The sequence below is a fragment of the Mirounga angustirostris genome, unplaced genomic scaffold (genome assembly GCF_029215605.1).
Source record: "Mirounga angustirostris isolate CCGP_5_RB_7025 unplaced genomic scaffold, mMirAng1.0.hap1 SCAF_13, whole genome shotgun sequence".
Classification (NCBI taxonomy): Eukaryota; Metazoa; Chordata; class Mammalia; order Carnivora; family Phocidae; genus Mirounga; species Mirounga angustirostris.
The window spans coordinates 10240368-10267899 of NW_026991721.1; the positions used below are offsets into that span (position 1 = coordinate 10240368).

General features: G+C 53.6%; 1 protein-coding gene across 8 annotated transcripts; it reads left to right on the forward strand.

Annotated features, from left to right (window-relative positions):
* The first annotated feature begins 71 nt into the window (after positions 1 to 71).
* VPS37C (VPS37C subunit of ESCRT-I) lies at positions 72 to 26979 on the forward strand. Of its 8 annotated transcripts, none has more exons than XM_045893575.3 (6): positions 74 to 262; positions 9348 to 9459; positions 19772 to 19869; positions 23024 to 23195; positions 23924 to 24006; positions 24654 to 26979. In XM_045893575.3, exons 3-6 carry the CDS (start codon positions 19777 to 19779, stop codon positions 25374 to 25376), a joined length of 1071 nt encoding a protein of 356 aa, XP_045749531.1. In that variant the 5' UTR covers positions 74 to 262; positions 9348 to 9459; positions 19772 to 19776; the 3' UTR covers positions 25377 to 26979. The 8 variants fall into 8 exon arrangements, with proteins under 8 accessions (XP_064432426.1, XP_064432422.1, XP_045749531.1 ...); XM_045893574.3 differs by having other exon boundaries at positions 78 to 262; positions 9348 to 9452; XM_064576351.1 differs by lacking the exon at positions 74 to 262 and adding an exon at positions 2375 to 2532.
* The last annotated feature ends 553 nt before the right edge of the window (positions 26980 to 27532 follow it).

The window sequence follows — 27532 nt, forward strand, 5'->3', positions numbered from 1 at the left end:
TCGCGGGAGGGTCTCGTGGGGACTCCCGTGGCTGTGGCCCGGGGGAGGGGTGAAGGCGGGGAGCGGTGTCGTGGTGACTCAGACCCACGGGCCACCCAGCGTGGTGCGGGACGAGCGGCGCGGGCCCCTCTCCCAGGCCCGGACGTTGGAGGGGTGTCACATCCGGCGGGAGGGGGCGGGCCTGCGGGCCCCGGAAGTGTGGGCGCGGGCCGTGGTTTAACCCGCGGCGGCGGTGGCGGCAGCGGTGGCGGCGGCCGGGCAGGTGAGCGGGACCCGGGGAGGGGCAAGGACGGGGAAGGGGGTGGCGCTGGCAGTGGCTCCCGGCGCGCCTCCGCCTGTCGGCCTCATCCTGGCAGAGGCCGGTGATTGGGTGCGAGGGGCGCGTCACTGCCGCGGGCGCCTCTGCCCCTCGCCGCTGGAGGGAGGGAGGCCGGCGCCCCTGCCCCTAGCGCGCTCCCGTCCCTTCCCCCTGCAGGTGGCGCCTCCGGCCCCGCCCCACTCCTCACCTCCACCCTCCACCCCTCCACCCCATATTTGAGCATCTTGCTGGGCACAGTTCTAGTGACGTTAGAGCGCGTTTGCCCATTGTACAGATGGGGAAGCAGGCCTAAGAGTGGGAGCCAGAGGTCACACGGGAGGCCGGTGGCAGGGTGGGGTCACAGAGACTCTGGTCTGTGACTCCCTGCCTGTGCCCTTTCCCCAGGACAGTGAAAGAAAGGGGCTTTCAGCCTCGGCTCTGTTCTCCTTTTTTCTGTACCCAGACTAGGAGCGCCCAGCATCCCTGACCAAACCCTACCCCTGGACCTGCTGGGTGCAAAGGGCATTGGTGTGTGTGTGTGTGTGTGTGTATCTGTATGTATTTGTATCTCTCTCCAGTATATGTCCCGTTCCCCTTGGGTACAAAGGGCAGTGGGGTGTTTGCGTGTCAGTGTATCTCTCATAGGTGCCTGGTTCCTCCTCATTTCTTCCCCACATCCAATAAGGTGCTTAGTTTCCCACATTATGGGTGGGAGAAGGAGCTACCTCGGGCTGTGTTGTGAGTTACTGGCAGAGTTGACCCTGCATCAACTCCAACACAGTGTCGGGCTTCACCCACCCTAGCAATGCCTCCTTTAGCCCTGGAAACTTCACAGACTCACTGCCCTTCACTAAGTAATCCTGTTGCTGACTCAGCCCTTTTCCACTCCCTTCGTTGGCTCCTTGCCTATTTTCCAGGAGTTCTGTTTACTACTGGTGCCCCCGAGATGTTGCCACCTGACTCTTAGGACTGTCGGCCCTAGAGCTGCAGGTGGCGGTGACAGAGGGATTTGGGGAGGAAGGACTTTCTTTGGCTCTTGTGCAAAGCTGCAGCCCAGGCCTGGACCTTGTGGTTCTGGGTGGGAGGAAGGGCTTGGGTAGCTATTGGCTGCTGAAGTGAGAGTCTTTGTTCTTGGCGGTCATAGTGCCCAGAAAGGCTTTTTTCCTCAATTATCTTGGAAACTGGCTTGGTGCCTTTGTAATTTCCATTAGATAGAACATTTCATTTTAGATTTCTTCATCTGGGCAGCTTCTGTTGGCTGGGTTTAAGTAGCACTAGCTCTGATTTCTTGCTTGACTGCCATGTGCTCTTGGCCTGTTTTAGGGGCTTTGTGAACATAGTGAATTCTGAGAACACTTCAGTGGTGATCCCATTTTACAGGTGGAAAGGGAGTTGCAGAGATGTTACATAATTTGGTCACAGGGCCAGGAAGTGCCGAGTCAGGATTTTTAACCCCTTAGTCTCATTTCAAAGCTAATGTTCTTGCTGGACCTTAAGAATCATCTGTGATGCTTAGGGAAGCCTGGGTGGCTCAGTTGATTGAGCATCTGGCTCTTGGTTTCAGTTCCAGTCATCGTCTTGGGGTCCTGGGATTGAGCCCTGTGTCGGGCTCCACACTCAGGGAGTCTGCTTGAGGGTTCTCTCTCTCTCTCTCCCTTGCCCCTCCCCTCTCTTGTTCTCTCTCTTTCTCGAAAATAAATAAATAAATCTTAAAAAAAAAAAAAAAAAAAGAATTGCCTGTGGTGGTTGTTAAAAATACAGAGCCAAACTTCTGGAGATTGTCTGGAGGGGTCCCAGGAATCAGTATTTTTTACATATGCACTGAGTGATTCTTTTTGAAAGTCAAATTTGAGAAGCACCACCTTAAGGACTTTGTAGATTTTCTATACTTGGAAGTGAGATTATTTCTAAGGATTCTTGTTTTCTTTTTACTTATTGCTGTGAAATTTGCTAATCTGACATAAATCTGCCATCAAAAGGGCATTGGGCTAACTAGCCATGTGAATCATTTCCAGATACTTTTGGCCAGTACCAGTAGGGTTTTTCCAGGCTGACATAATCGGGTCATTGAATACCTTGTTTTCATCCCACTGGATCCTCTTGTTCCAAAATTCTGTTAGTTTCTGTTCAGGGTCTAGGGTTTTCATAAGGTTCCAGTTTGTTCCTGAATAGTTGCCCTGTAACACAGAGATCTCTGTAGTGGCGATGTCTCTGAGGATTGGGGCACTTAAAAGGTATGTATACTTCGCAGGTGTTCCTTCTACTGCATTTCTCTTCCCCTTCGTTGGTTTCTGTGAGAGCCTTGAGCAAATACCAAACAGGTTTGTCCTGATTTGGCTGGTGCTGACAAGTGGGGCCCCTGGGGCTTAGGATGGGCTGGAGAGGAGAGGAGAGACTCAACCATGAACACGGTATCAAACAGATAGCCCAGGTCAGGTATGCCTAGCATCGAAGACATTAAGTACTTTCGTCCCCCTGCTAATGTATCTATCCTTGGCAGGATAACAAGTAGTAGAAGACACAAAGTCAGCATTATACTAATACTTTCTCTTTCTGTCCAGTAAACACTGATTTCTAACTTAATTTCTTTGTAAACAAAGGATGTACTTTGTATGATTTGAAATGTTTTAATTTACTGAGACTTGTTTTATGGCCCGGGATATGGTCTTCCCTGGTAAATGTTCTATAAACACTTGGGAAAAATGTGTTTCCTGCTTTGTTGAGTGGAGTGTTGAATAAATGTCAGTTAAGTTGGTTGGTAGTGCTGTTTAAGTCTTAACTGCTTACTGCTTTTCTCTGTCTACTTGTTCTATCAGTTAGTGGAAAAGGGTCATTGAAACTTATGACTATAATGGTTGATTTGTCCATTTCTCCTTGTAGTTTTTTCAGTTTTTGCTTCATGTATTTTGAAGCTCTGTTATTAAATACATAAACATTTTGGAGTGTCATTTGATGAATTGACCCTTTCAACCCCTGGTAATGAAATCTACTTCATCTCATATTAATATAGTGAATCCGGCTTTTAACAAATTATTGGATATCCAGAATATATACAGAACTACATCTCAAAAAAAGTGATCTGATGAAAATAGGCAAAGGATTTGAATAGACATTTCTTTGAAGAAGATATACAAATGACCAATAAGCACATGAAGATATTCAACATCACTGGTCATTAGAGAAATGAGAATCAAAATGACAATGAAATACCACTTCACACCCATTAAGATGGCCGTTATCAAAAAACCCAGAAGTGTTGGCAAGAGGATGTAGAGAGACTGGAACTCTTATTATTGCTGTGGGAATGTCAGATGCACAACTGCTGTGGAAAACAGTATGACAATCCCTCAAAAAATTAAATATACAATTACCATATGATCCAGCCATTCCAATTATGGGTATATGCCCTAAAGAGATCACAGCAGAGACTCAACTAATATATTTGTACACTGGGGTTCATGGCAGCATTATGCACAGTAGCCAAAAGGTGGAAGCAACCCAAACATCCATTGACAGATGAATGGACAGACAAAATGTGGTACATACATAGAACATTATCTAGCTTTAAAAAGGAAGGAAATTGGGGCGCCTGGGTGGCTCAGTCAGTTAAGCAGCTGCCTTCATCTCAGGTCATGATCCCAGAGTGCTGGGATCAAGCCTCACGTCGGGCTCCTTCCTCAGCGGGGAGCCTGCCTCTTCCTCTTCCTCTGCCTGCCATTCCCCCTGCTTGTGCTCTCCCTCTCTCTATCTCTATCAAATAAATAAATAAAATCTTTAAAAAAAAAAAAAGGAAGGAAATTTTAACATGTGCTACAACATGGATGAAACTTGAAGAAATAATGTGAAGTGAAACAAGCCAATCACCAAAGGGACAAATATTGCATGAGTCCTCTTATGTAAGGTTCCTAGAGTAGTTAAGTTCAGAGTCAGAAAGAAGAATGGTGGTTGCCAGGGGCCGAGGAGGGAAAAATAGGGAATTAGTGTTTAATGGGAATTAGAGTTTCAATTTGGGATGATAAAAAAAATTCTGGAGGTGGTGGTGGTGATGGTTGTATAACAGTGTGAGTGTACTTACTGCCATAAAACTGTACACTTTAAAATAGTTCGGATGGTAATTTTTATGTTATATATTTTTTATTACAATTTAAAAATGGATAGTGTTTCAAAAATCAATGTTTGCTTGGTGTATTTCTTTATGTCCTTTTACTTTTAAATTATGTGTGTCTTTAAAGTGGGTTCTTGTAGGCAACATATGGATAGGTTTTGCATTTTGTAAAATTCAGTTTTATAATCTCTGCCTTTTAATTGGGTTGTTTAAAACATTTACGTTTAATATTATTATTAGTATTGTTGGGCTTAACTATTATCTTGCTGTTTGTTTTCAATTTGTCCAATATTCTTTCTTCCCATTTCCTTTTTTTTTCTTTTTCCTGATCTTTTTGGGGTTGAGTAATTTTTATGATTTCATTTTGTTTCCTATGCTAGTTTATTAGCTGTAACTCTTTTTTGTTTGTTTTTTAGCAGTTGCCTTAGATTCATAGTATGCATCTTTAAAAAAAATTTTTTTTTTTAAGATTTTATTTATTTATTTGACAGAGAGAGAGACAGCGAGAGAGGGAACACAAGCAGGGGGAGTGGGAGAGGGAGAAGCAGGCTTCCTGCGGAGCAGGGAGCCTGATGTGGGGCTCGATCCCAGGACCCTGGATCATGACCTGAGCCGAAGGCAGACGCTTAACGACTGAGCCACCCAGGCGCCCCCATAGTATGCATCTTTAACTTGTCACAGTCTGTCATCAAATGATATACCATTTTGTATACATTTATTTCTTTCCTCCTGGACTTTGTACTTTTGTTGTCACACATTTCACTTCTACATATGTTATAAATCCCACAATACATTATTATTATTTTGCTGTAAACAGTCAATTATTTTGTAAAGAAATCAAAAAGAAAATCTATTTTATATTTATATCCTCTGTGTAGATCCATTTTGTTTCACATTCTTTCTGACTTGAGGACTTCCTTTAATATTTCTTGCAGGTGATGAATTTTTCAGCTTTTGGATGTCTAAGAAAGTCTTTATTTTGCCTTTGTTATTGAAAGGTGTTTTCCCTGGGTATAGAATTCTAAGTTGGTCCATATAATTTCAACATTTAAAGATGTGGTTCCAGTGTCTTCTGGCTTGCATTGTTTCATATGAATAATCAGTTGTCCTTTTTATTTTTTGTTGTTCCATTTCGACTGTGCCCTTTTTCCTTCTTTTATCGCTGTTTTTTTTTTTTTTAAGATTTTATTTATTTATTTTAGAAAGAGTGAGCGAGAGAGAGCACAAGCAGGAGTGGGGCAGAGGGAGAGGGAAAAGCAAACTCCTCACTGAGCAGGGAGCCTGATGTGGGGCTCAATCCCAGGACCCCGAGATCATGACCTGAGCTGAAGGCATATGCTTAACTGACTGAGCCATCCAGGCGCCCCTTTTTATCACTGGTTTTAAACAACTTAATCATCATGATGCGCCTTGGTATAGTTTTCTTCCTGTTTACGGTGCTTGGGTTATTTGAGTTTTTTGGATCTGTGGATTTATAGCTTTCATCAAATTTGGAAAGTTTGCAGCCCATTAATTCTTCAGATAGTTTCTCTTGTCTCCTTTCTCTTCTCTGGGGACTCCAGTTACAGGTATATTGGGAGGTCTGATCGCTGTTGTTCCACAGCTTTCTGATGCTTCATTCGTTTCCTCCCCTGGGCTTTTTATTTTTCTCTTTGTGATTTGTTTTGGGTAGTTCATATTGTTATTTTTTCAAGTTCACCGATCTTTTCTTCTGTAGTGCCTAATCTGTTGTTACTTCCATCCAGTATGCTTTTTATCTCAACATTATAGTTTCTGTCTCTGCAAGTTTATATTTGGATCTTATTTTATATTTTCCATGTCTCTACTTAACAGTTTTTGTTTTTTTTTTTAAGATTTTTATTTATTTGTCAGAGAGAGAGAGAGAGAGCACAAGCAGGGGGAGCAGCAGAGGGAGAGGGAGAAGCAGGCTCCTCACTGAGCAAGGAGCCCGATGTGGGACTCGATCCCAGGACCCTGAGATCATGACCTGAGCCGAAGGCAGACGCTTAACGACTGAGCCACCCAGGCGTCCCTACTTAACAGTTTTTGCTTTAGCTTCTTGAACATATGGAATATGGTTGTAGTGACCATTTTAATGTCCTTTTATGCAAATTCCGTTATCTGTATTTCTGAGTCTGTTTCTCTTGATTGATTTTTCCCTCATCATGGATTCCATTTTCTTGCTTCTTTGTATGTCTCGTAATTTTGTCAGCATCAGATGGTGCAAATTTTCCCCCCTTGGGTGCTGGATATTTTTGTATATCTGTGTATGTTCTTGGCATTGTTTTGAGACACTGTTAAGTTACTTGGAAACAGTTTCATTCTTTAAAGGCTTGCTCTTAAGTTTTGTTACCTGGGATCAGAACAATCTTTAGACCAGGGTTAATTTTTCCCCACTAACAAAACAGCACCTTCTTCAGTGCTCCACGGATACCCTGTGGATTACTAGGTTTTTCCACTCTGGCCGAGATACAAATTATTCTTGGCTCAATTTGAGGTCCAAGGAGTGTTCCCCCTAATCCTGATCTGTACTGTCAACACTCAGCTGAAAAATGGAGAAGGACCCTTTGCAGATTTCCAGAGTTCTCTCTTTGTGTCGCTATCTCCTTTCTGGTATAGGCCCTGTAAAGTCTGGCTGCCTTGGCCTCCCAGGACTCCCAACTTCCTTTCCCCAGTGTGGGGAGACTGTCGGGCTCCGAGACTGTCAGGCTTTGCCTAGGCACTCTGTCCCTGTATCATGGCCTGGAACCTCTTTATGGGCAGTGAGCTGCAGACAATCGTGTGTTCTCCCGTCTCAGGAATCCCTTTCTTGCAATGCCTGATGTCCAGTGTCTGAAAACTGTTGTTCCATTTATTTTGTCTGGTTTTTGGTTGGTCGAGGCAGGAGAGAAATCTGGCCCCTGTTCCTCTCTGTTGGTCCAGAGTTGGATGACCCTGTCCAGTCAGCACTGACTGAGTGCCTTGTGTGTTAGGCATTGACCTAGTGCTGGGATGCAGACCTGAGCAACATGGCTCACAGTCTGGATGGAGAAACATGCCCGATTCCTATATAATAAATGCCAGGTAGTACTTACAGAGCACCATGGGAGGGTAGAATGAAGTCTTTGGGAGAAGGAGCTGAAATTTGAAGGATGGGCAGGCATTTTCAAGCTGTAGAAGGCATAGGAAAGAGTATTCCAGGAAGAGGGAATGGTAGGGACAAAGGCTGGGGGGCAGAGCTGGGAACTCCTGTGGGCAGGATCCCTGTCATACTGATCTTTTTATAGGTACAGAATATTTGTCAAGTGATTGGAAGCATGTTGCTTCTTCTGGGAATAGTAGGTAGAATGGAGAGTTGGGGTGGGGTGAGCAGTCCCTGAGGGGAGTGGAAGGAAATCTAGCTGAAAAGGGAGGTTTGGGGTCAGCTGATACAGGGCCTTCTATGCCAAGCACAGGAGCACAAGGTTTTGAATGAAATACCAAAGCACTGGGGAACTATGGAAGGTTCTAAGCAGGGATGTGAGAGCTCTGATTGGCTGTGTTCTCTAGAGAGTCCTGGGGTGTGTGGGAGAGGGCTGCAGAGGGTGGAGTCTATTAGAGTCTGGCAGTCAGCTGCCAGAGAGGCTGGCTCAGAGTAGGCCTTCTGCCGGAGCATGGAACTGGGTCCAGAGCCCGGTGTAGCTGCTGATAGCGTGTTGCCTGTTTGATAATGGCCTTCGTGCGTTTGATAACGGCTTTCATGGATCCCTGCCTGAGTCAAGAGCAGATATGAGGAGGCTCTGGCCTAGTTTCTCTTTTTCTGTGGCTCCACTGTTGCCCTCGGCACACCTGCCTCCCTCTGGGGGACCCAGAAGTCCATAGCGTCCGACATCCCTGGCAGGGAGAGGATCTACAGGTGCCTCGCCTTCTGCCAGCCTAGGATGGCCCCGAGTCAGTGAGAACAATGGTCTCGTTGTCCTGGCCTTTGAACAGACAGACCTTGAGTGACCTCATACAGACTCCTGGGTGTTTGCCTTGACCTTAATCCTGATCCTTCCTAAAGGGATGGTCGAACCTGCTAGCTCAGCTTGCCCTGTGTCGGTTAGGAAGTTGGGGTGGGGGTCGGGGGGAGGCTGACAGCTGCAGCCTGAAATCCTTTCTGAGTCATTCGAACAGTTGGGGCAACAGAGAAACAAGTGGCCATTGGGTGTGGAGTAGCTTAGGATGGTTTTCTTTTCACTCAGCCGTGGGCCAAGGAGGAAGAGGCTTTGCAAAGTGTCCCGCTTGTGTTTTACTGTCAGGAAGTTTGAGGAATGGGCTACTTACTAAATAACCTGTTTCTTGGCCATCATATTGACTGAAGTGGAACGTTATTGATCTGTGTTACATCCAGCCACTGGATTTCTGTGGCACCGGAGGAATCTTCAGTTCTCTGTCCTCCGCATCTGCAGAGGGAATGGGCCGGGTGGGAGCTCAGCCATGGTGATGAAGAAGATCCTGACCGTGTGTTGAGCCCGGCCTGAGAGCCGGGCATTGGACTTCACAGGCACTAATTCATTTCATCCTTGTAAAAGGCCTGTGTCAGAAGAGAAACCGAGGTCCAGAGAGATGGACCTGCCCAGGCTCCCCAGCCAGTAGTGACCGAGGGCACGGGGCTGTCTGTCCCCCAGAGCCTTTAGCCACTAGGCTGTCCCTGCAGGGCGAGGGCCCAAAGGAGGTGTTGGGAGATCTGGGGCCCCGGGGTGCTGTGTGGCCAGCCCCTGTTCTTTAGAAGTCTAATGGAAAGATGTCAGCAAGAATGACCGCATCCTAAGTTTGCCCCCAGAGCTGGGCACCGTGTTGCATGGGCGTGCATTTGACTGAGGGGCGGCATGGTGCCGTGGTGAAGGGTACGGGCCCCAGGGCCAGAGCACCGCAGTGAAATTTGGGCTCAATCATTTCCTCGTCGTGAGACTGGGATCAGGTACAAGTCTTCTCTCGACCCAGGTTTCTCGTGTGGAGAATGAGGAGAGCCGAAGGCTGCGCAGCCGCGAGGGCCCGGTGTGAGGATCCCACGAGCTGCTGTGGACAGAGCGCCTAGGACACTGCTCGGTACGTTGTAAGTGCTCCGCACGGTCATCGTTTCTCTCTTGCCGGTGGCCCAGCGCGGCTTGGAGGGGAAGCTGAGTGGTGGCGGTAAAGCCTGGTCTGACTCCTGTCCGCGAGGCGTCCCCAGCTGTAGCGCCCTGGCTTTGCTCTTGCCTTCCGTCTGCCTGGAATACTCTGCCCTGGGCCTTCCCCATCCTGAAAGTGCCTGCCTGTCCTTCAGAGGTCAGCTCCTCTGGGAAGCATCTCTTGCTCTTTCTCCCAGAGACTTCAGCCGGCCTCCACAGGGCTCTGGCCCATCCAAGGACTGTAGGTAGCCAGGGGCCCCACACCCTGCCAGCCCTGCCCTCCGGCTCCGCAGGTGTCCTCTGCTGATGGACCACCCCAGCCTGGCTAGCAGCCCACTGAGTAGAGAAAGCAGTTGGCCGAAGTCCTGTGCCATTCCCGTGTCCCCATGTTCGGCACAGGAAAGGGGCTCATCCTTCCTGGGTCTTCCCACTTAGTGGCTTGCCTCTGGGGGAAGGGGGCATCAGATGGAGTTATTCAGTGGACCTGAGGAGCATGTGGTTGTTACGTAGATATTTATGTAAAGATGACAATTGCCGTCAAAAGACCTTGTCCTGAGAGGTTGTATATGCCCCCATCGATGTGTCAGCACACTTCTATTTGAGGATCTTTGTTCAGATCGGTTTGGAGACTGTTTCAGAAAGCCCCACCCTTTGCCTTCCAGAGGACCTGCCCTCCCTCCCGAACCTGGCTGGGTGCCTGGCCAGGGTGTCAGGCAGCATTTTGCAACAGTGGTAAGGTGTGAGTGTGTGGATTAATGCTACCTAGCGACTGCTTGGTGGTTTTTCTAGCACCTCTAGAGGTTATATCTCCCTTACTTCTCTTTAAGTCCTTAAAACAGCCGGCGATGTTGGTAGTGTTAGCCCCATTTTGCCAAAGAGAAACAGAGTAAGAAGGGCGGAATAATTTGCCCAAGGTCACAGAGCTAGTAAAAGGTCAAGCTGGGATTTAAATCCAGGAATATTTGGCTCTTAAGCCCTGAACTCTTTCCACTTCCCTTCCTGCTGTCTTAACTGTTTAGCGCTGGGGAATGGGGAGGAGTTCCCTGCCCCAACCTCAGAAATTCCTTAGAGAGGAAACTTCAGGAGGCTCCCTTCTGGCGCTTACACACCAACTTTAAAATTGAAGGGAAGGTCAGGTCCATGGTGCTTTGGACCAAGTGAGGAGCGCATGATGGTTTGATTTGTTTTTATTAACTCCTGTGGGAAGTCAGGTGACTAATGGTCTGATACTCGGGTGCACGGCTAGAATCATTCTAGGGAAAGAAAACTAGATCAGGTCAACAAATCTGTCGTCATTAAGCAGCAGGAATAGGAAGGTTTCTAAGGCAACCGCAGGTGTTTTTGACAGGAGGGCTGGGATGGGGCCAGGTCTCTCTAACTCAGGCACACTGAGCTGTGCAGGTTGCTATGGTAACTACTTCTTGTGCTGCCGTAAGGGGATGTGGGAATTTCACAAGCCCAAGGCCTTTGCAACTCTCCTTGCAGTGTGATTTTGGGCTTGAAGTAGCTGGCGGGTCAGCGTGGTCTCCTTATGGTGAGGAGGGGAGTGATAGGAACATGTGCTTTGTCTGCCAGTGGGAGCCGGGGAAACAGAGGCACCCTGCTTAGTCCCAGTTCTGTCTTCTGAATCAGTAATAGCAGTCACATTTGCTTGACTCTATATCGAGCCCCAGGGGTGTCAAGAGTTGCCCCTAATCATCGGATTACCCCCAAGAGGCAGAGTAATTAACATTTGTCCCATGCTCAGGAGCTTGCAAAGCCCTCTCCAGGGCCGTTTGCTCATCCGAGGCACACAACCCCTAAGGTGGGATTACCGTCATGGTGCCCATTTTCCAGCTAAGGAAACTGAGGTTAAGAGACTTGATCAAGGTCACACAGCTAAAGGGTTATGGAGCCAAAGGGCAAACCCCGGGCATCAGTGCTTTTCTCTGCATCCTATCAGGGGAGAGCTAGCATTGACTGTTCAGACAGAGGCAGGGGGCCCTGGGCATCGCAAGCCATCTCCAAGGCTGGCACACCTTATTCTGATCTGAGCTTAGAAAAGACTGTCTTTTGCTTTTTGTCTTTACTCTTTTTTTTTTTTTTTTTTTTAATTTATGCTTGTAAAGGCTCTGATATCAGTTGAAACTTTTTGAGCTCAACAGTCCTGGCAAAGATCCACATTGAGCAAGTGCCATCCAGACGTTGCTCCCCCCCACCCCCATTAAAGACAGAGCTGGAAGACGGCCCAGAGTTTGAGCCCTTCCCAGCATCCCCTCTCCACAGCTCCATTCTCAGCCCCCTCCTCCCCACCCCAGGGAGCGGTGGGAAAGTGGCCTGAGTCCCCTGGGGTGTAGTGGAGTCACCTTTGGGCCTGCTATCTTCACTCGATCCTGCCCCCTTGGTTCTGCTTGCTGCCGGAGGGGAGCTCCAGGGGGCCTGGGGAAGGTGTTTGTCACCTCGCCCCCTGCCCTCCCTCCTTTCCTGTGGCAGGCACGTGTCTCTCCTGGAGGGAGCTGTTGACAAACCGCACCCCGCCCAGTTGTTGTTGTTGTTATTGTTGTTGTTTTACAACTTTTGAATTGGCTACTACAACTTAAAAGTTGGAGAGAGGTCACCTGGATCTGGATTTCTAGCTTCCCCGGGGGACCCAGCAGGTCTGGCCAAGCCTGGCTGCCCCCCTGCCCGCAGGAAGTACCCGAGCTGGGCTGAGCCCCCGCTTTTCCAGAGGGACACACTCCCCATCCGGTGGCTTGGCCTTGGCCGCAGGTGCCTGCCTGGAGGTGAAAGCTGCAGAGGAGCCAAAAGAGAAAGGAAAGGAAGTTTTTTTCCTTCTTGGGTTATTGACAGGGAAACTGAGATTTTTCTCTTCTTGTGGAGGGAACACGGATTAGCACATGCGTGGCCTTTCCCACTCTGGTCCCTGTCTGATCTTTGAGTCGATGGCGTCACCCCCCCAAAAGAGGTGTTGGTCTTGCTGGACCCGTGAGGGCTGTGTAGCCACCTGCCTGCCTCGGCAGCCTCCGGTTCCCTTCTCCCAGCCATGGGGATCTGCAGCCGCTCCTGCCAGGGCCCCGCTGTCACCTGCCTGTGGCCCTCTGACTCCTGTCCCCGCACAAGCAGCAGCACTTCCCCCCACCTTCAGGGAGGCCTGGCGGGCTTCTCACGCCCCAGCCCTCAGAGCCCCCAGCCCTCAGAGCCGGCCACCTCCCCGTAGCTTACTGCTCCGGCCCCCAGCTGTGTCACATCCCCTGGTACCTGCACTCGCTGTGAGTGGTGGTGAAGTTTTTGCTTTTTAAAACGGAATTGAGCTGGGGGTAGTTAGTACCAGTGTTTATACGTTCAGGTTGTGCCTGGCACATAGTAAGAACTTGGTGTTTATTTACACCTCATTCATCCTGCCTCCTTTGCCGTGGGGTCTGGTGCAGTTCTTGGCACGTAGTAACGGCTCCATAAATGTTTACTCAGTGAAGGCATGGAGAAATGAGGGGGGGCGGGAGAAGGGGGGGAGCCCTGTTCCCGCACCTCCGTGTCTTGTCTGACTGTCTGCCAGCTGACCGACCTGTTCTCTCCCTCCCTGCCTCGGTCTCTCCCTCCCTGCCTGGGTCTCTCCCTCCCTGCCTCGGTCTCTGCCTCCCTGCCTCAGTCTCTCCCTCCCTGCCTGGGTCTCTCCCTCCCTGCCTCGGTCTCTCCCTCCCTGCCTGGGTCTCTCCCTCTCTGCCTGGGTCTCTCCCTCCCTGCCTCGGTCCATCTTTCGCAAGCACTGCTGTGAGCTATCAGCGTGCCAGAGGCTTGGCCAGGCGCTGGGAAGACAGAGGTGAGCAAGACAATCTCCCTGCCTTCAAGGGGCTTGTGTCTTCTCTCCTGTCCCCTCCCCCAAGCAGCAGTCCCCAGACACCACCTGAGCAGTACCCAGCATCCTCCTGGGCCCCTGGGTAAGCAGAAGGGGGTCTGAGTCAGGGCCTGGGGTGCCAAGGGGCCTGGTAATTGCACTTGTCAGGCCCTCCGGAAACAGAGCCCCTGGACCCTGGGGCCCCAGGTGACTTCTCAGTAATGTCCCAGTTCTCTGCATGGTGACATCCTTGGTGGTTGTGGCCACTGTGAGAAGTGCCAGTTTGGATTTTTCTGGCACATCGGGTGACCGGGCTTCAGGGGCATCTGCTTTGTGGGCCTTGGGCAGAGTGTCGTGTGCTTCTCCCGCCGTTTCTGAATTACGAACCCAGAGAGGTGCGTGCTGTGTTCAACCTCACTGAGTGGCCCTGAGAATCAGGGAACGTCTCTGTGACTTCCGAAAGAAAGGCATCGGTAACGTCCAGGGGTGGGCAGTGCCACAGTAAAGCCCAGGCCCAGAACTGTTGTCAGAGGGCGAGGACGTGAGCCACCTCCATCCTGGAGGCAGGGACTGAAGCTGGGCCTAGGTAATCAGCGGGCTTGCGTGGGATTGTAAGCTCTGCAACTTGGACAGCCTTATAACTAATCTTCATGGCTCTCCCGTGATGGGCGGAGCAGGTGGGGCAAAGATGCTTGTGATGTTAGAACACCAGGGATGGAAGGGGACTTGGACCTCCGGTGCTTTGACCCCAACAGCTTACAGGACCTTGGGCAATACCCTTATTTGTTTCTGGGCTTCATTTCATCTCTGAAATAGGGGTAATTAAGCCTTGTATTTGCTTTAGTCCCTGGAGCGATTATATAAATTAATGGGGGAGTTTGCAGAGGGCTTTGATCTCAGAAGAAAGGAGCCATGTGACTGGCAGGGACTGTTTACCCATTTCACAGGTAAGGAAAGTTGAGTCCCTAAAAGGAATGTGTGGTACATTTGGGTGTGGGATCCCGAGCACACCTCCTTCTGGAAGAAGTGGGGATGCGTGGCTCTTACATGTGCCCGCTGAGCTGGTGAGGTGGTGTGAGGAGGCCAGGGCACAGAGCAGGTGGGGAGCCTGGCGGAAGGAGCAGCAGGCCAGGGTCAGGCTCCTAGGCCAGGTGTCCCCTCTTCTGTCAGCACAGGCAAGCTATCTGCTACTCGGCCTCAGTGTCACCACCTGTGAAATGGGCGTGGTAGAAGTGGGACCAGAGAAGGTGGAGTTGGAAGTGCCGTGGCCCCCATCCCGCTGAGGCCAAGCCTGCCAGAAGATGCAGGCCGCCCTTGAGAGTTGGGTCTAAGGGGGCTGACCTGCTGTAAAACGGAGGTGTTTCAGACCTGAAGTTCTTGAGGCATTCAAAGCGTGCGTGGCCTGTTGGGAAGTCTGCCACGAAAGGGGATTGACACAGGAGAGAGGTCTTTTGCAACCACGGGGCTGCAATGTTTCTTTTCTGAATATGGGGGCGGTCATCTTTCCCAATCAGGGAGTGGCCGAGGGAGTCCTCCCAGACCTGAGCTAGAACACTCTCCAGTCCCTTTGGTCTTCCGAGTTCAAGCAAGTGCATACCCAGCCTCCGAGGGAAGTGGGGGTGACCTTAGCACCTAGGAGCACACCGCTGGGGATGGGATTCCCCCAACCAGGGACCCGAGCTGGGAGAGGAAGGTCTCAGTATGAGACCTTCTTCGGGGAGAATTCTCACTGTCTAAAAGACAGTGATTATTCGGATCACCAGCTGGAAGATTTGTGTCTCTGGGATTTCAAGGCCATCAAACAGAGCCAGGTGTGGGGCTCTAGACTGGAGAGGAAGACTGTCATTTGGGGTGGTGGGTGGAGGGGCTGCAGACCTCAGTGCGCCCCAGAATTATGTGGGGAGTACACTTATTTCTTGATTGGCCAGCACTCTTTAACCCAGGAAAGTCCCCTCTCTGGCTAAATGTCTACGGTCACTTACTGCCAAGCTTTGATGACAAGTTACATCCTTGGTGCCATAGCTGTCCCTGTCCTTCACAGAAGCAGTGCCAACCCCGCGCCAGTTATAGTGATATCGGGCCCCTTTAAGTGTGACCTGGAGAGGGGACTTGGCCGCTTTGCTTCCACAGACATCCACTGAACGTGCGTGCGCACTGCTGGTTCCGGGATGGACACACACTAGGTCCACAGAGATATCAGTAAGAGAGATCAATAACAGCTTGTCAGCCCCCGTGAGAAAACAGTTCAGAATGTTACAGAACACTTGAATGTTTTACAAAGATTTTGTTTTGCTGACTTTCCTCTGATGAAAATACTTCCCTTTTTGGGGGGTGGGGGAGAGAAAGTGGCTGGTGAAGGTGAGCCGGTCAAGAAGGCAGTCTTCCCGGTTGGCTGCAGGGTGGGTTCTGCGTCAGGGCCTTCCAGTCAGGCCAGCTCCCCGTGCTCCCAGTGCCTTCTGGGCCTTGAGCCCAGTGCGGACCCTCCCCCCTTGGACTTCCCCTGACTTGGCCTCTGGGTAGCGTGGGTCTCCTGGCCTGTAGAAGTCTGACAGTGTCGCAGGTAGGCTCTTTGTGTGGGTCTCCCCACGGAGCTGGCCAGAGCTTGGGCTGTCTTCTCGGGAGCTGTAGCCTCGACGTTCTGCTGGTTGGTCTTGACGCTGTGGTAGGCTGCCTAGGCTGCCTCGCCTGGCCCCCTGCCATGGGGCTGCAAATCTGGAGCTTCGGTCCTGGAGTGGGAGAACCCCGTCCCATGCCTGGTCCCACCCTGCCTACACGAGGCAAGCCACAGGCACCCGAGGGAAGTGTGTTTGGGGTCCTGGCAGAGGTCACTCAGTAGAAACAACACAGGGGATCGAGCCCCGCCTTCGCATCTGCCTCCGCATGGACTGCTTGACGAACCCCTTCTTCTCTAGGGTCTTTGCTTTTCCTCTGTCAGGGGAGGCTGCACCCACCTGAGTTCCCTCAGAGTGCCGGACGAAGGGGAAAGAAAGGCCACAGATGCCACACGAGTTTGACCCTGGGTAGAAGTTAGAATGAAAACTTCATTAAAAGTCACACGAAGAGTCCTGGAGAGTTCTGGGTCTGGAGGAGGACCTGGGACTCCGGCGATTTTGAGGGGCATGCTGCAAAGCCCCCACTGGGGAGGGCCCGGGGCAAGTGACTTCCCCTCTCTGAGCCTCCTCTGCGAGGCCGGGTGCTGGCAGTACTCGCTGCATCCGCTGGTCGCGAGGGTCCTCGTAATGCAAGTGGTTAATGCTCGCTGTGTTCCATGCACCGCTGTTGTAACAGATGGGGGACCTAAGGCACAAAGAAGTTATACAACAGGGCTTGTAGGTGACAGGGAGGGATTCAAACCCAGGCTATCTGGCTGCAGAGTCCATTCTAACCTCAAGGCCAGTGGTTCTCAAAGTGTGTTCCTGGGAGCTCTGGGTGGAGGGGTGGTCTTTGAGACCCTTTCAGGCTGCCTGTGAGGTCAGAATGATTCTCATAATCTAAGGTGTTACTTTCCTTTTTACTGTGTTTCTTGCATGAGTATACAGTGGGGTTTTTGGAGGGTACATGGCATGCGATCACATCATCCTTCTGGTGGCTTCTGACATATGGGCGCTTGCATAGTCTTGTATTTACAGATGTCTCCCCGTGGCAACCACGAGCATGTTTTCCATCTCGACAACCTTCTCATCTTAAGAAGGTTATATAAAAAGAATCCTATGTTATATAAGCAGAATGTTCTATAAATGACCTTTCACTCAGAAAAATTCCCTTGAGATCCATTCAAGTCACAGACATCAATTTCTTCCTTTTTACCGGAGAGTCTCGCTTTACTATAAGCCGTAGCACAGCTTGTAAGACTCTCTGCTAACTGGAGATCATTTGGGTTGTTTCCAATTCCAGGCTGTTCCAATGAAAGCTGCTGTGAACATTCAAAGAAAATAAAGTAGAAAAATTTCTCACTTTTAATATCTCATATGGTCAATACTAATACCTAAAATCCACCACATAAGGGTGACCTCTTCGGGTTCCTCAGTAACGTCAGGGGTGAAAGGTGTCCTGAGACCAGAAAGCATGTGATCCACTGCTCGAGGCCGTGCTGCCTTGTGTGGGACTTACTGAGCACGGACGGTGACACCCGCCTTGGGAAGGGGCTGGGAGACAGTTGCTCCGCTCAGGGCTCCCCCCGTGTGTGGGAGTGCACCTGCCCGGGGCCTCCGCAGACACCCTGCCGACCGCGCCAGGGGGTGTGTGGTCAGCTGCCCAGGCCGGAGCTTCCCTCGGCCGCGGGCTCTCTGGGCCCGGCCCCGACTGCAGGAGCTGGCGGACACCCGGTTCTGTGCTGGAGCCCGGCTCGGCACTGCCAGCGCCCCGGGGATCTGGCCCATGCCGGAGGCCATGGTAATAATTTCTCTGGTGTCGGAGCCCTTCGCCAGCATTTGTTCCTTAAGCCCGCACTGTGTCGGCCTCATCTTACCGAGCCTTACACCTGCCCATTTTGCTGATGGAGAACCTGAGGCTCAGGGAGGTCCCGGTTGTGGGAGGTCCCTCGGCTGGGAAGTGGCAGGGCCAGGATTCAGACGAGGTTTGTTTTTAGAGCGCTGCTCCACGTGTCGTGTTTGCCCCGCTGGTCCCGTTCATGGTGGACTCACTCGGTCTGCAGGGTGGGAAGCGGTGCACCCCCAGAGTTCTCCTTCCCGCGGCCTGTGTAGTCTGCCACTCCCCTGCGCCAGCTTTCAGACCAAGTTTTTAGAGCAGCAGGGTGAGATGGGGACAGAAGGGAGGTTTGGATTCTCACTCTGCCCTTTACTAACCTTTCTGATCCCCACCTGTAAAGGGACAGTTGCCTGCTTACCCCCCCACCCCCCCGCCCCTGGCAGGATCAGAAGAGACCGCACGTGCAAAACTCAGCATTCCTTGCCTTAGAGGTTGGGGACCACATTCAACCCTCGGGAGAGAAGAGATGGTGGTTGACTACTCTGTTTGGCCAGCTCTTTCTCAGGAGAGTGACCCTAGAATTTGTTGTCGAAACGAGTTTTGAACACGAGAAGGGGGCACCGTTAAAGCTGTGCCGGCACGTGAGGAGTAAACCAGCACTTTGCTGGCCAATGGGAGGCTGTCACTGTTGATCAGGTTCTCCTTTCATCTGTCCGATGGCCTAGGAGAGACCATTCCCTTCCATTCCAGACGGGAAGCTAGGACCTGGAGGTCACTTCTGGCCACACAGGTGCCACATTGGTCCTCGATTCCAGAGCCCCTTCTTGGACCTTATTACACTTACTACACTTCCCAGCCGAGGGACCTCCCACAACCGGGACCTCCCTGAGCCTCAGGTTCTCCATCAGCAAAATGGGCAGGTGTAAGTTTCAGTAAGATGAGGCCGACACAGCGTGGGCTTAAGGAACAAATGCTGGTGAAGGGCCCCGACACTAGAGAAGTTACTTATTATTACCGCCTCTGGCGTGGGCCACTACGGGCAGCATGGGATCCCGCAGGCTGAGCACTGGTGCCGGGGAGGACAAGGGCCTCCCCGTCTGGGTCTCTCCGGAACCTGGAATCTTTTGAAAACGAACATCACTTTTGTAATGAGAAAGATCGACATCAGGGCTATAAGATGCATGTCTAGAAAAGATAACAGAGGACCTTGTCGGCAGAAAGGAAGAGTGGCCTCAGTGTGTCTGCACTTCCTTCTCTTGGTCCCCGGGGCTCCCTCCTGGGGCTTGGCTGTGACCCCTCTATCTGTCACACAGACAGTCGGTGTCCTTGTTGGCAGAGTGACAGAGGAGGGGGAGGCCCGCTGAAACCAGCTCTTTTGACCAGGCGGATGTTCTGTTGGGGTCGGTCAGTTTTCTTTGCCTTCTGAGTGCCTTGGGGGCCAATGTGATGATTGTTGTTGTTGTTCTTCCCCGAGGAGGCCCTGCCTGTGACTGTCCATTTCTGTGGCCCGTGGAGAGGACTGTGGTCGCCGAGCACAGTTGAGGGAAACCCCAGGTTGTCAGGGTACTAAGCAGAACAAGCAGTGATGCCCTCGAGTCTGGGATGCTGAGTCTGTAGAGCCCCCGCATGTGAAGGTTCGGGTGTGTTTCTGGTTCAGGCAGAAATAGACACCAGAGGGCCTGCTGGCATCCAGGCTCACAGGCGGCCTTGGGCCCAGCTTTGTCTCTGTCCCTGGCTGCCTGGCTTCTCCTTCTGCCTTTTCCTGTGTGATCCTTGGGCAGCTTTATCTAGCACCCCAAGGAGTCGTGGTGTTGCCTCTGGCTGCCAAGGGCTTTCACCTATCCTGTTGCTCCTGGTTTGGTGGAAGGAGTGGGGCTCCCTGGTCTCCCTGGGGACAGGGGATGGCAGGGTGGCCGGGATCTGCTTGCTGGGACCCTTGTCCCACCCTGAGGCTTCCTGCCCAGTGGAAGCATAGTGGGAAACCACAGTGTGTCTTTCCCTCTGTTCTGTGTTCACAGGGAAGATGGAGACTCTGAAAGACAAGACGTTGGAGGAGCTGGAGGAGATGCAGAATGACCCGGAGGCCATTAACCGGCTGGCCCAGGAGGCCCCCGAGGTAGAGCAAGGCTGTCATGGGACCTGAGGAAGGGCAGCAGATGGGACCTTGGCCCTGCTTCGGGACACTGGCTTGGTGGGAGTTGGGGCCATGTTCTTCTCCCTTTTCTGTGGCCTTCCCTCTGGTTTGGACCAAGCCAGGGGAATCCCTGAGATCTGAGTCTAGGTCCTGGGCTCTCTGGGAGTTCTGGGGGACAGTGCTGGGGCATCCGGGGCCCCCCTGTGAGTTGGCACATATTGTTCCAGCCTGACCCTGGAGGCGGTTTCTGCAAGTACTCATACCATTTTGCGGCTGTCTTTCCTCAAGGGCCTTGTGTGGCCCTGCATCTAGGGAAGGAGCCATTCTTGGCCTGGGGTATGGGCCCATCTCCTGTTTGATCCCGTTTCCTGTAATAACTGGCACCTAACCAGTCTCAGCTCATCACAGTCCCCGTGGGAATAAAATAACCCTTCCGAATGTATAGAACTTTCTGCTTATATTTATAAAGGCCTTCCCGTCTCCTCGATCCCGTGACCCCCGCGAGGTCAGGTGACTGGATGGGGCCAAGAGCTGGGTATACCCACAGTCCCGCCTCGAGTAGCTGCAGCCTGTCCCCTGCTCTGGGAGCTACCCCTGCCGCCCCTCATGCTGGGGACGGACACAAGTACAAGCAGTGTCCATCTCATTGGATTAGCGTTCGGAATAGATTTTTATTTTCACTGATCAACAGGTATGGTGTGTCTCTGCTGGGGATTCACAGTCTGTTCTCAACACAAGGGAAGTCACCCTGTCCAGCTTCTCCCTGCCTTCTGTACGGTGTGCCTAGTGCGGCCGTGTTCCCTTGCCCCTTCCTAGCTTGTGCTCTGGCTGCCCCCACCTCCCCCCACCTGCCCCGCTACCCAAATGAGCAATCTTTGCTGGGGGGTAGGGGGGATAGAGTAGGGGGCAGGGTGTGAGGACGGGTAGGGGGGCTCCGTGTGGCACATTCTGTTGCCTTGAGCCTCGCTCGGCGAGGACTGGAAGCAAAGCCTGTGTTGGTTAAGCCCAAGCCCGCCTCAGTGGTCAGTCAGGCTGTGACGTGGCCAGGATCTGGCCCAGCCAGCACCATGCCGGCCTCCTTCATCCTCCGTTTGTCTGTCACGAATTAAGCATAAGTGTTTCTTGACTCTGCCGTGAGCACAGCGTTCTAGGAATTCCAAGGCCAGCTCTAAAGTGTGGGAAACTTGGCAGAAGCGAGCCTTCACATAAGTATAATTAATTGATTTCCAAGCTGAGCAGGCTGATAGACTTGATGCCGAAGCGCAGAATTGCAGAAAATGTAAGCGCAGACAACCTCTGGGGCTGAAGGCGACTCGAATTTTGTGGACTACAGCCAGTCAGACCAGTCGATTTGAGTTCTTGGAGGGGAAAAACACTTCTGGGATCAAGGGGAAGCGAAGTAGGGCAAGCTACTTAGATTTGCAAAACCCCTTGACGAGGTTTCCATCATGGTCTATCAAACATAATTTTACACATCCTAGTTGCGTGGCTGTGCAGAGAGACGTGAGCTGGTTCGGTGTGGGATGTGGACGTTGCTTGGAGAGAAGAAAGCTAGCTAGTAGGGGGGCTCTCTCCACAGAGGGCAGTGACTGGTGGGGTGCACGCAGGCCTGGTGAGCACCTCTGGGCGGGGTGCTAGAACTGTCTTATTGACCTCTTCGGAATGACTGGTGGAAGGCTTCATAGTGAACCCCCATGGAGAAAGATTTGGGGGAGGTTGTGGGAGAACAGGCCAGAATGTGTAGGACAAGGTGCAGGGCTGAATGACACAGCTTACATTTATTGGCTGAGACCCAGGGAAAAGGCCGTGGACACCTAGGGGGGCCAGTGGGGCAGCTGAGCAGAGGGCTTCAGGCCTCCCACTCTGCAGCTCGCCGAGTGGCTCCGAAGTGCTCATGGCAGCAAACCGGTCAGCCCAGATGTGGGGCAGCTTGCTGTTGTGGGGAGACCGGAGAGACCCCAGGCAGGCCCCAGGATCCCTGGGCCCCAGCGGCTGCATTGTGGAGGGGAGGCGGGTCTGTACCCCCTCTGTCCCATCTGGAGCGTGAAGAGCGGGCTCCAGGCCCGCCCCAGAGCTTGGAGCTCAAGGCCCTGTGGCCGGGGAGCAGCAGGAGGGCAGGCTTCCGGGACACCCCTGGCCTGTGGGGGATGAGCCGGTCTGTTCATCACGTGCCAACCGTGGCGGCTACTCATGCGCAGCGGTGCCCTGAGCCCTCTACTGGGCGCTGAGCGCTCTCTTCTCATGCCACGCGGGGCTCTCGGTGGACCGTCGCTGTCTCGGGGGTGGTGGGTCCAACTCTCCGCCCTCCTCCCGGTAAAGAGGACTCCGACGCAGGGATGGAGCTTCAGGCCGTAGCAGGTCTGGGAAGGGCTCCTGGGGCTGTCGCCTCTCTTGCTAATGGCCACAAGGGACCTGGCTGAGGGGAAGGCGCTGCTTTGCTTGGGGAAGTGCTTTCAGGGGGGGCACAGCCAGGGGCCAAGGTTGGCATGAGGGCCTCAGGTCATCCGTGTCGGTGGGTGCCTTCTGCTGGCTGAGAGGCCCCTCCAGTTCTTGGGGACGCCGCTGTTAGCTCATCTGCACAGCTTCTCTGCAGGACCTACCTGTGGCCCAGGAAGCAAGGACAGGTCTCCCCTGAGTCAGTGTCCCGGTCTGGCCCTGCCTTTCTCACCCCTTAGAGTAACCGTTCTGGGGCCTCATGCATGTCCGGCCTGTGGTTGTGAGTCAGGCACCTCAGAGTAGGCCTCCTGCCTCAGAATCTTGGGGATAAGTAGTTTGGGATTTTGGTCCCTTCCCTCCTAGAAAGCCTCTGCCTCGTGCATATTAATTGGTCTACCTGCTTGCTGGAGCTCTGCAGGGCTGTGGCAGCCTGGCTCCTGTTCGTCACGTGGCCTTGGGCAAGCTGCTGACCTTCAGTGCGCTTCCTGCCTGTGTCCACCGCATGGGGTGTTGGGTTAGCGATTCAGTGAGGCGCCCGGGTCAGAGTGCTTGGCTCAGGTCCATTGGACCCAAGCTGGGGGTATTACCCCCTTCTCCCACCGGGAGCGACGAGTCCCAGAAGCCCCAGGTGCAGCCTGCCACGAGGTGAGTGGTGGTGATGGTGAGGATGGTTCTTACGGTCAACGTCCTGTTCTTTTAGGTCCAGGACCTGCAGCTGGAACGGGAGATGGCACTGGCCACCAACCGGAGCCTGGCGGAGCAGAACCTGGAGTTCCAAGGCCCCCTGGAGATCAGCCGTTCAAACCTCTCAGACAAGTACCAGGAGCTCCGGAAGCTCGTGGAGCGGTGCCAGGAGCAGAAGGCGAAGCTTGGTAGGGACGGCCTGGAGCAAGCTCTGGGTGCTTGTCTGTCAACTTGGAGGCCCCGTTCAAGCTCCGGGAATAGTGCGGAAGGATACGTTCCCTCCCCCTTCCCCAGGATAGGAAAGACCCCCTGCCGGCCCCCTGCGCTGAGTGCTTACGTATGTTTTTCCCAACAGCCTAGAAGGGGAGGGACTGTTGTTCTTGTTCCATAGATGAGAAAAATGAGGCTCAGAGAGAGTCAGGAACGTGGCCAGGCTTCTCTGGCTAGATTTGGGACATGAGTCCAGAGAGCCTGCCTCCCCGCTGTTGCTGGGCAACACCGCGCTTTGCGGCGCTGGGCTGGGCTCTCCGTGTCCTGGGACCTGCCATCAGTGAGGGGGGCTGTCGGTCTCAGCCGTGGAGAAGCTTGGTGCTCAGACAGTGCAGTAACCTCCACCCCCCCACCCCCTGCCCCCATGAGGCAGCACAGGGCTGGGGCTGGTTGGTGGGCTCTGGTGCTCGAGTCCTTTCTGCTGGCATTGAGACGGCTGGCTAGCCAAGGTCTGGGCCGGGCCTGGTAGAGCCCTCTCTGCTCAGGAAGGGACCTCAGGGAACTGGGCTCCACCCCAGACCCCCTGACCAGGGCTGGGCCTCTGAGCACACAGAGGACGCTGTGAGGGTCTTTGCCGAAAGCTCAGCCTCCAACACTGAATGGAAAGGCACTTGCAGAATGTCGATCTTTCTGCCCTCCCTTCCAGAGAAATTTTCTTCAGCACTGCAGCCAGAGACCTTGTTAGACCTTCTGCAGATCGAAGGCATGAAGATCGAAGAAGAGTCTGAGGTAGGATGGCTGTTGTCACACCCTCTTCCGTGTCAGGCCCTGGAGCGAGAACCCTTTGGAATGAGCACTGGGTGTCTGCAAAGTTGGGACGAGGGGCATTAGTAGATGGCAAAGGTGGATGACACGGTTAGTCCCAGTGGAGGCCCTGTTGGCCCCCGGCCCCACCCCTGCTGCCTGGCCTCTCTGTTTTGCTTCCCTCTGGCCATCTCTTCAGTCTGTGGGCAGACGGGCTCCCTCCGGTTCTCCGTGCCCTGGGTGGAAGAAGCTGCCAGGTCCTCCCAGCCCGGGGCCCGCCTGCACTGGCAACTGAGTAGCTAGTGTTCATCCATTTATACATCACAGCCATGCAGGAGCCGCCGTGAGCCTGGCACGATGCCAGGGGCAGGGGACAGCAGTGGCCACCACAGCCCCTGCCCTCCAGGAGCTGCCATTCTGGTGAGGGAGACAGAACACCCAGCGAGTGCAGGTAGAAGAGGTCAGCGGTGATAAGTGCCATAAGGAGAAAGTCCCAAGTGGGGGCCAGAGAAGACAGGGAGCGCCTGCAGCGGGCTGTGCGGGAGGGCCGCAGGTGGCCTTTGATCCTGGGGACCATGGGCAGCCTTGATCCCAGGCAGGCCCCTGTTGTCACCAGACCTTATGTCTTCTAGGCCATGGCCGAGAAGTTCCTGGAGGGCGAGGTGCCCTTGGAAACATTTCTGGAGAACTTTTCCTCCATGAGGATGCTGTCCCATCTGCGAAGGGTGCGCGTGGAGAAGCTCCAGGATGTGATGAGGAAGCCCAGAGTTTCCCAGGAGCCGGCCGGTGACGCCCCTCCTCCACGCCCGCCGCCCCCGCCTCGGCCGGCTGCGCAGGCGACACCCCCTGTGGCCGAAGAGCCGCCCCCGCCCCCATCAGTAGTGCCTCCTTACCCTTTGCCCTATAGCCCGTCTCCTGGCATACCCATGGGCCCCACCGCCCAGGGCGCACTCCAGCCGGCCCCCTTCCCCGTGGTGTCCCAGCCCTCCTTTCCCTACAGGGGGCCCTTGGGCCCCCTGTACCCGTCAGCCCACCCGGGACCCCAGGGTGCTGCGGGCTACTCCTGGTCCCCACAGAGGAGCACACCCTCCCGGCCAGGCTATCCCGTGGCCCCGACTACTGCCTCTGGCCCCGGGTACCCCTTGGCAGGGAGCCGGGCCCCCAGTCCTGGTTATCCTCAACAGGCCCCCTACCTCTCGCCAGGACGAAGACCTCCCTACCCAACGCAGTCCCCGCTCCCGAGCTTCCCAGGTCAGCCCCAGCCCTCAGGCCCCCCTCAGCCGCCCTACCCCCCTGGGCCTGCCCCTCCCTATGGGTTTCCACCACCTCAGGGTCCTGCCTGGCCTGGGTATTAGACACCGTCCTGGCCCTCGGCCCTTCTCTACTCCCACCTGTGCCACAGCCCTTGGCCCGCCTACCACTGAGATTCGAGGTTACATTGGAAGTGGACTTGGGTCAGCACACGGGGGCCCTGGGGGGGCCTGGTTGGGAGCGTGCAGGCCTGGAGAGCACCAGGCAGTGTGACTGGCTTGGCCGCGTGGCTGGTCACAGCACTTGCTGGCTTCCTGGGGGGAAGGGAGTGCCTCCTTTCGGTGACTGGCTTCAGCTTTCCTGGTGCTAGCCAGGCGGGGAGTTTGGTCCCTCTTCGTGGGTGTCCATGTGAGTGAGCAGGCGCGCGTTTGTGGACATCTGCTTGGGCCTGCGCTCCCGGACACTGGAACCAAATGCAATGATCTCAGTGACGAGGGGGCCGGTCTCCAGCCCCTGCTCACCCCCCTCCCTCCCTCCTGGGATTTGGCGCATTCAACCTGGTGCTCGTGGCCAGGGATGCAGCTCTGTGTCTGTCCGGTCCTTTCAAGGATGGCCTGCCCCACGTACCATGGCTGGAGTTGGATCAGGGGGAGGGCGCAGTTAGGAAGAACTCTTGCTGATTTTTAAGTCCCACAAAAAGCCATAATTGAACTCTGATAGGCCGGTGTCAGAGAAGTGTGTTCTGTGAGCTGGTTTGAACGGCGGCAGCTGGAGCAGCGAGAAAGCTGGGGATTGTGAAGGTGGACCCCAGACCTTGCTCACACTGGTTGGAGAATCCGGGAGTCGCCTTGGCTGAAGGAGAGGGAGCAGCTCTGGCCCGGGAGATAGCGCTCAACACCGGACTCATTTAGGAGTGGGGGGCCGGGTCACCTCCCCCAGCCGCCCTCTCTTCTCTGGGGCCCTCCATTTCCGGTTGACTTCTGGGGTTCCCCACCCCCCATCCATCCACTCCTCTAGTGCCTTGAATCTCATCCACAGCAGCCCGCCCCCCCACTTCGTCTCTGTCCTCTGGCTCTCTGGTGTTACGACCCCCGCCCCAGCACCCCTCCTCAGACAGAGGACGCCCGAACAGTGACTTCCCACCTGGTGCTTCGCAGACACCATCGCTCTGTCGGACGGAGTCCATTTCTGTGCTTCTCTCTCGTCTTCAGAATGTACAGGGCAGGGATGTGACTCCGTGCCCCACACAGCCCCCGGCACACTGGGGGTTTGACGCGTGTTCAGTAATAACAAAGGCAGTAGACCAAAGGGGTGTGATGAACGAAGCATTAACTTGATTGTTCCGGATATGAACCAGGTCTCAAGGGCAGACTCTGGAGCTGCTATCTGCTAGGAAGTCATATGTGCCTTGCTATGTCCACTACTTGAGTACCCAGTATCTGGTGGGCCCGGGGTGCTGGGGGCCCACGAGGAAACTCGACCTTCTGGTGCCTGCCCCCCTCCCTGGCCTGCGTGCCATCAGTGGGTATTCCCCAGGAGATGCTCCGTTTGCGCGTCGGTTGCTTGCCAATTGTGCTTGCTTCTCCTAAGTTATTTATGAAGAGAAATCACTAATGGACTCTACTGGTTCGAGAGCTTCTGAACTGGGTGAACGATCGCTGGTATGTTTGTATAATTAATTGCCATAATAAACTTTGAGGAGTTACACATCGTGCGGTCGCTCCGGTGGGTTTGCGAAGTGAAGGTGTGGCTGCTGGGGCTGGGGGTTGGGGGCCCGGGTCGGGGGGAGGTGGGGGGGTGGAAGTCAGGATCATGCTCTGCTGAAGGGCCTCTTTGATCATGTCCACAAAGCCTCATCTATCTGGATATCCTCTCTCGAGCGGCTGCCCTCCCCTGCTCCTTTGCCCCGGGTCTGGTGGGGTAGGGCTCACTGCGTGTCCCCACCCCACCCCCCACGCCAGCCCATTTCCCTAAATTACGGCACCCGCCTGACCATCGGGGGCATGTGAGCGTGCCGAAGCCTCTCCATTAAGCTCCTTCGGAGAAAGTGGTACTTCCTCTCATCAGCCCCTCGTGCCTCCTGCCGCCACTCCAGGACCCGGGGCAAAGTCAGTGACTAGACTGTGTTGTCGGAGTGTGATTTGTCGGCTTCTTCCTACAGAGCCAAGTTGGCTTCTGACTCTCCTGTGGCCTTTTCCTTTCTTCTACACTTTGGTTTTCCATCTTCGGCCTTTCCACGCGGGGACCTGCATATTTGCCA